Source organism: Plasmopara halstedii, assembly GCF_900000015.1.
Source record: "Plasmopara halstedii genome assembly, contig: Scaffold_2386, whole genome shotgun sequence".
NCBI lineage: Eukaryota > Oomycota > Peronosporomycetes > Peronosporales > Peronosporaceae > Plasmopara > Plasmopara halstedii.
This window is the reverse complement of record NW_020189293.1, coordinates 1,196,731-1,205,331: the sequence shown is the minus strand read 5'-3', so window position 1 is coordinate 1,205,331 and position 8,601 is coordinate 1,196,731. Positions and strand designations below refer to the sequence as shown.

General features: G+C 43.3%; 1 protein-coding gene across 1 annotated transcript; it reads right to left on the bottom strand.

The window, feature by feature from the left end:
- Positions 1-3,192: 3,192 nt before the first annotated feature.
- Positions 3,193-3,449, bottom strand: PHALS_03693 (uncharacterized protein; the record flags this gene model as incomplete). The annotated part of the gene is made up of 2 exons (XM_024717951.1): positions 3,193-3,375; positions 3,402-3,449. The coding sequence occupies 2 exons, from the start codon at positions 3,447-3,449 to the stop codon at positions 3,193-3,195; spliced, it is 231 nt and encodes a 76-aa protein (XP_024583398.1).
- Between the last annotated feature and the right edge of the window lie 5,152 nt (positions 3,450-8,601).

Sequence of the window (8,601 nt, the reverse complement as noted above, 5' to 3'; positions counted from 1 at the left end):
TCTTGTGTGTCCCAGTAGAATTGGCACAAACAACCAGCGAGACCCTGTCTTTCGCTTTTCTTTTTACCTCGCGCCGTGGAGATATCTTCAGACGGCATGAGGAGAGTGTACCTTGGCAGCACTCGATAAAACAAACCCGTTTCATCCATATTATACACATTTTCTGAGTCGTACTGCTCGATTAGTGCATATAGTTCATTCAATGATGCCAGCAACTCGGGGGTTACACGTACCCTAGTAACAGGTGTGTGTGTCACACGAGATGTGCATGGTGTAACCACACCCAAGTAAGAAAACGGTACAGAGCTAGGTAGCCAGTAGTTATGCATGTATTTAGATTTTACTATATTTATATTTAGCATATTTGGAAAAATATAAACTGTTAAAATTAGGATAAATAAATAAATAAAAATTAGTTTTGGAGATTGAACCGAAGAGTCAATCAGCTTTGGGAAGGCAATAATTACTCCTGAAGGAAGCGGATAGCGATCCGCTAACTCATACTTGGTTCTTGTACAGAACGAAAGGTCACTGAATTAAAGTACGCTTCCTCAAGCACTAAGCTACGGCAGCCCCACTGAAGTTGCAGAACGACTTAAGGGCTCAAACGAAAATTTGCAAGTGAATTATAGATGAGTTAATAGTTCTTAGAGACTCATGCAAATTACACCAAAGGCTCCTAGAGGTTTTACTTATAAACCTTAGATTCTTTCTAATCAGATAAATACAATCAAGGGTGTATCAAGGCTGAATCTCAGCTTAAATATATTCAAGATCTTTGATGTACAGAGCTTGAGCTTTGAAAACCATGAAGTCGAATCTTCTTGGAAAGCTCTTGACAGAGGAGACTGGCTTGCGTCACCCACTTCAGAAGACAGAGACTCGTCCACAGTACAGAAATTCAAGTAGAAACCAGCATTCTGTATCACACAGAGTGCTCAAGACTTAGTAGAAGATGTCAATTATGCATGTGGAGACACCATACTGTAATTCTTTTGTAATAAATGTCTACATTGCACGCATAAGGTAATAGATGTAACATTGTGCAATGATTAAGTGCATCACATAACATTACATCGCCTGATCAATTGGCGACGTAATTATTGTGATATGCTTCAATTCGTTGTTGGTGCAATGCAGAAGCGTATCCGCCACCACATTAAGTCGATCCGGGTTATATATTTCCTCAAATGTAACCTTCCAGCAAAAGATAACCATCGTCTATTTGTCGATGAGGGAGGTAGTGACGACGTCGCTGTGTGGAACGACGCATAATCTGTATAGATCACACACGGCCCCGATCCATTCAGACGCACCCTGAATTAGAGACGTAAGTATATCATTTCACGTAGATTTATATCTTGATCAGGGAGCTTCGCCTCATTTAATTTGAGCTTATCATACGCAAAGGAGGTGGATAACTGGTATCTGCATAAAATAAGTTTACAACCTAAGCGAAAATGCCATGATCGGGAGCACGTGTAAGAATTTTGCTTACGGCCCTGAAGGCCACCTAATAACGAAAGAATAAAAGTCATATTGAAGAAAACTGCGAAATAGCCGTGCTATGACGGCATAATTTTCACTCAAGATGTGCAGCTAATTAACCAGGCTATCACTTCCTTGATATAGTTCGAAGAAAGGGCACTAGTAAATCAACAATAGCCTGGGATCTGTTTGCAGACAATGCTTTCCAATGCAGCAACGCGGAAAGGGGGTCTCATCCGGGCCCAGGCTGAAATTGTGTCTATCGGACAACAGCTTATTGTGGTGTATACAGGTACATCTTTCAAATGTGGTTTCCTATCTCAGTTGACTTGTGTATGCTATGACCATATAATCAATTGGGTTGATCCATAGGCAAGATACGGCTAAAACAGCTGTATCACCAGACGATTGAATGGCTCGGTGGTCAATATACGTCCTGTGGCACAAGCAGACACTTTGTTTGGATTACGCACCGCATTCAGAAGATATCGCTGACTTTCATTAACAGTTGATATACATTGACTTGCCAAGATCGCAAACCAAGGCATAACCAACCGTACTTTTTTTAGTTGCCGTTTGCGCTGGAATAGTGGCTGCATTTGCCTTATTATAGGCACGCGCAATTCGCCACTTAGTATCTACATAGAAAACAAATTGCGCCGAGTACGGAGACGCGCTTCGTGCTGTGCACAAACAAATAGCGACGTTGGCATGCTATTGTTTCCTTCGTGAGAACCACATAGTATCGGGTTCCATAAACGTAACCGATTTATGACGCAACATTGGATCCGGATCCGACACGCCTGGTGGATTGCTTTTCATCCCGTTTTGAAACCTCTTCGAGTAAGGACAACGTCGTTGTATAAGATATTGCACTTTTCGCACTCAATGATCTGCAGTTGTCCTTCACGCCAAAGTTATCCACGAAGGATGGTGAGCCTCAACTCCTCCTTCGAGATTACCAGTAATATGCCAACAACTTGATCATCTTGCAGTTCTTTCAAACTTCCTCCAAGGATAACACATCAAGCAAATCAGATTTTTCGACTAGGGCATCTTACATCCCCGAGGCTACCCGGTTGCCTCTTTCACTATCGAAAATTTAGTATGCAAAACTTCGGCGAGCTTGACTGCCCGCGTCAAATGGCAGTGCTGACTGAGCACAACCGTTTAATCGTGTCAAAAAACAAGTTAACTTTTGTATCTTATAGAGCCTATTTTGCTATACGCTTACGTTATTAGTTTCTTACTTGCGACTTACAGTCACCAGTCTCCACTGGCCTTGTCACAGGAGATCGCGACACGCAGTCGCTCTTGCGCTATCAGCTTCGGGAAATGAGATTGCAAAACGATGTCGCACTTAGCCTTCCAACAGTTTCGAAACAGATAACCAGCGTACAGCTGAAGTAAGACATTTCTTTTCAGCAGCTTAGCGCCCGATACAAACACGTCTTTGTCTATTAACAGAGGTTAAGTCATGCCTCTTCAATGCTACACTAGGTCCACCAACTCTGGCGCGCTTATAGATCATTCACTTCTGGTACCTCTATCGGCCCCAGCGGAACGGTAGTTGTGCTCCACATTTAATAGTACTCCAACCCCACCACTTCATTAGTACTCCAACCCCACCGCTTCATTAAAAGATTGTGCGAACGTGGAAAGTATAAAAGATAGCTGCACCTAAGACGGTAATTGTTACCGCCTTCAAGTTAGGGTCGGCATCTGGACGTGGTATGCTAATTCTAGCCACCCTGATGAATCGTAAGATTTCGTACTGGATTGATGAGCTTTCTGGTCCCGCAGGTTACACCGCTCAGATGTGATTGAAATATGCGAACGCTTGCGGCTTATGTCGCGCCGAATCAACTCATGTTTGGATCGCCTCTTCTGAAGTGGTAATGCAAAAAATGTACATTTTTGCGCACGGTACCTAGTGCGGAAATTGTAAGTTTTTGCTTCATCTGGGGTACCAATTCATGGTAATTTCAATTTCTTCTTCAGGACGCTCTCTTTTTTAGCCCTTTCATGACTCGCTACTCAGCATTTGCGGCCATTGTGGGGTTGTTGGGTGCCATTTGCGCTATAGCTGACACCTAGTGTAATGGGGTTCATTAGCCATTACATGAAAGCACATCTGTGTACCTTCTGTATGCGTTGCTGGAATTTATAAAAGGAAAATAACCGTAGTGTTCCCAGATGTACACGTGACATCTCATATGAAGTCATAAACATGCTGTGAGATAGAGAATGCTGGCCTCTGTTAGGGGTCTGTACTGATGACGAGACGGACGTGTCTTTTTTGAAGTGGGTGGCGTGAGTCAGTCTTTTCTACTGGGTATTCTCAACGAAATAAGAAGTCCAAGCTTTTAAAGTTTAAAGTTTATTATCTCCCAAGATCATTTGTAAGTCGAGGTCTAGCCTCATTACGACCTTGTTTTATAAACCAGCAACTCAATGTTTTATTAGTCAAACTTCTACAGGAGCCATTGCGATGTTTTGCATGTAGCTTGGAACCACCTCCTTATTGTAATTCAGTGCAAATTTTCTCCTAAGGACTCAAGTCGTTCCTTCTTCCCTCTAAGTCGAGACTGTCTTTCTCCACGTCAAGAATCGCTTCCTCGTTACTGTTGTATTTTATGGGCTGTCGAGAATAGCGCCCTCTTCCATCTAGTAGCAATTTGAGCGGTCTTTCCAGCGACACCCAAATTTTGTTTGGCGGTTGATAAGCACGTCGCGCAATCCTGTGTAGGGTACCTCTTGGTCCATCAGTACCACAAACTGAAATGCTTTTTCGTTTGTCTTCACATGAGTGGATGACACTTGAGCGGATGCGAGAAGTCATCGGAGAAGCCGCCGTAGTCACTTTGATGCAGTAGGCTTATGCAAATTATTAGAAGAACGCGGCCGTCAGTTTAAGCACCGTGAGATTATAGAATCTTGAAAGCGAGTCGCGACCCCGACTTTCTTCCAGAACAATGCCTCTGAAGCAAAACGTGTCTTTGTATGTGGTGGAGAAAATGAGTTTCTATCACGAAGGCTTGCCGAGCTGGATGCAGCAATCACTGCAAGACATTTGCGAAATTATTTGAGGTAAGTATTGTTTGTGATGACCAACCTTGCCGGTGACGTATGGTAAGTCTTTAGTCGATCTCAAGTGCTCTTCCAGCTACAACGCTTCAAGATCAATACAATTAAGGCGGCTGAACCACAAAATAGTGAATTCCATTTACATGCCGAGTTATGGAAGCTTCGTCAAAGTCGTACCGCCTACACGCGTATGTACTGCGTGCTCGCTACATGATATCAAGCATTATCGACGAGCCAATTGATGTTTTAACCCAACATTTAGCGTTCTTGGCGGGTTTGAATGATGGTCTGACCTGTTCCCTAAATACCTCAAAACGCTGACGATGCCATCCACTGTGCGATGCGAGGAAAGGTCAGCATCAAGTAAACCAAGTCTAATGATTTCGTACAAAGTTAAGCGCTTCAGTCTACTAATATTAATAATGGCTCGGAGGCAATGAACATTTTGTACATTTTCACGCCTGGAAATTAGCGTTATTGCAACGACGGAAATGTTTCCGTTGTAGGAAGCCGGGTCATAATGCTCGGAACTGAAGAGTGTCTTTGCCGAGTCGGCAACTGACACAGGGTGCTCGTTCGGAAAACCGCGGACGCTGTAACGGTCATCGGTTCAAAAGCTTCCAAGGGTCAAACAGCGGGAACGGCTAGTAGGGGTAGGGCTTCCTACTGGGTCCGAGAGAAGTACCTTGGATGTTGAAGATTCAAAGAACTCTGGCGCTAAAGCGCATGCACATGTAGATAACGCTATGAGTGGTAGTAATGTCAGGCAAAGTGTGACTTTAATTGTTCAAAAAGAATCTGTAGATGGATTTGAGAAGCCACTGCGAGCTATAATTTTCACTGGAGCGTCAAGAAAGTTTGTTAGTGCGAAAATTACGGCTGGCATGATGCTAACCTGCCCAATGTGAAAAGTTGATGTTTTGCTTAGCGACCTCGATGATATGTTTGAGATCATCCTATGTTAGCCGTGGTTGAAGCGTTATCAGCCTATCATTAACTGGATGAATATGAAGGTCGTCGTCAACAAGTCGTGCGGTCCTAATTCGAGCTGTATGAAGATGGACGAAATGGTATGAAAACATGCATCAATTGAAGTAGTCACAGATATTCCTATAGACATGGTGGTGTGCGATTGCCCCGTTGTTGAACAAGACAAAGAAAACAAAACTAACAACGCTATCTGGAAGTGGAGCAGTCAGGCGCCAGAAAAAGACCCATCGACATAGAAGCCATGGGCGTGGTAGTATGAACAATAGTGGGATTAGAGTCAACGAAAAGCTGTTCCATACGGAGAGAAAAAAAGCCACCCAAAAGAGGTTTTCGTCAAGTAGTTTACGTGCCTGTTCAAGGTACAAGCTGTATTGACCAAAGGAAGTGCTCAAGAACAAGACAATTCGAGCGAGTCGTGGCCTACAACGAAGAAGGTGACGTCCATATTATCTGTCACGTAAAGAATTTATCTTCTACAAGTTTAGTCAAAAAATTGTTCTCCTTACCGTTGACGAGCAAGAAAATTCTAAAGCGTAGCTGTATTTTGCAAATATGTGGGATCATCGAAAAAGCTATTGACAACGTCATCAATACTGCAGAAGTATTTGTTAGGAAGACACATAAAGAAAGACTTGGCGAGCAGCCGTGGTACGCTCTGAGGACAAACACGTGCATGGACTTGTCAAGGAATATGCTGTAATATTCTGAGACAAGGTGCCGAAAAAATTGCCATCAGACTAAGGCATTCGTCATGAGCTTGACATACTTTCCGGTACGAAGTATTTTATCACTTGGCAGTGGTCGTTGTCAAAAGATGAAGTCATTGTCATCGTCGAGTTCCTTGCGCAGCGATATTTAACTGGTCATTTGCACGAGAGTAACTCTCCGCACGGTACTTCAATCTTTTGAGCGAAGGAAGTCACAGGTCGTTGGCGTATTATACACGCTTTCAATAAAGTGAACGATGGAATGTACCAGGTCTGAATGCGCAAAATTAATTCACCACAAATTGCAGGCAGTAACCCCGGTGGTATGCTGTGGGGAATGTTGGTGACGCCACAAGCTTAATAAAGGGTTCCCGTATCATTCAGCAGACTGACCACGAAGCTTTTTCGTCCGTTAAGACCGTGCACCGAGAAACTTTCACGATATATTCTTCATAGTAAGATAACAGGTCAATAATCTGATGTCGATGTTCATCCTGATGGTCTTGTCAAGTCTTCCAATCTATGCAGGAGAACGAAAATTCGCATACCTGATAAGTGCATTTTTTTGCAGCTGAAATTTTCGTTATTGGTTGTTTGTGGGAAGAATGGCATTCGTGTTGATCCGGAGAAAGTCAAACTTCCAATGAATGGCCTGTTCCAAACAACGTGAAATAGCTGCGACAATGGTTGGGCTCGGCCAACAACTTGCACAAATGCACGCGCATTTAGTGCAATCTCTAACGACCTCTAAAATGAAAAATATTTAGTGATGATGGTCAAAAGATCATCAGGCGGTATTTTGTTGTGCGTTGATGCAACATGATAATGAGGGTGGAGAGCGGATTATTTCGTATCAGTCGCGACAACTCCGGTTCGCGTAACAAAACTATTCAATTCACTAAGAAAAGATTTCAGCGATGGAGTATTCTTGGTCAAGTTCATGTGAAACGGCTTGGAGCGAAGCCCTTTGCGATCTTGGAAGAGAAGAAAAGAGACGGATCAGGCCTCGAATCGTACAGCATTAAAGCCTCCTCATTTATTTTAGAGAATGGCTTCATGCTCTTTTCTTTGCTGAGCGCATCTTTGCTGTACACTACAAGTCAGGCAAGATAAACATTCTGGCTGATGCGTTATCAGGATGTCCGACTATGATCCGAGGTCCAGGAGCGAAAATATATTTAACCCAAAGATGTTCAGATAACTAGCATGCAAGCTACGAGTACCGTGCACGAAAACCTGTCGAAGGGTACAAGTCTGATGATACATGCCACACTTGTCTAGGTACTTCTTGAACGATTCGACAAAAGCACTGGAAGGCCCTTTATCTCACACAATATCGCGCGCTCAATGTTTTAGAGTACAAAATGGAGTGTTGTATTATGCAGATGAACACGGGGATACAGCAAGAGTTGTTGTTCCTGAAATTGCGTCATCATCTCTTATATAAGTACCATTACAGCCCTATAGGTGGTCATTCGGCGTTTCTCAATTTTCCTTTATATTACTATTTGCTACATAAGTATTACTGGGTGCGCAAAAAAGTGCGAACCTGCGAGATTTGCCAGAGAGTGAAACCATCAGGTTCAACTCAGACCCCACTTAAGTCGTTAGTACTGCCAACCGACAGTTGGAAATCTGTGAGTATGGAGTTCATATTCAGAATTTTGTGCGACACACATGGAAGCAATGACTTTCTTGTGTCAGAGGACCTATCCAGCAAGACGATTCATTTTTGCGCCTGTTGCGGATCTTATCTTTGCCGAGAAATCACTTGAGGTCTTTGTAGACGTTGTTTTCCAACTCTGTGGCCTTACTGTTGAGATGGCGTTGGACCGTGTCATCCATTACCTTTGAAGTTTTGGAATGCAGTGTTTGAATTATTGGGCACCAAATTGTCCATGTCAACAGCGCTACACCTCAAAACGGACGGTCAAACAGAGCTTGTGAATCGAGCCCTGGGGGTCGTGCTGCGTAGTTGCGCTACGTCGTTCAAAGAATGGAATGAATTGCTCCCCTTCGTCGAGTTTGCGCTGAAAAACTTCACGCATGTCTCGAAAGGTCACTCGCCATAATATGATAATACTTTAAATAAAGTACCTGCTTCCATATTGAGCGAGGTCTCTACCTCAAGTGGGGTAGACTATAAACAACTAGACCTATAGGCCGTCACTGAGTCAAAAGCGACATTTGACTCACGGGGTCCTCTTGACGGCATGACAAGTCGTAAGGAACAGCACGTAGATCAATTTTTGCGAAGAATCAAACCGTTTTTGGGTTTGTTTGAGCAGATAAGAGCTAAAGGAAAAGCAAGAAAGCATAGCAAGCAACG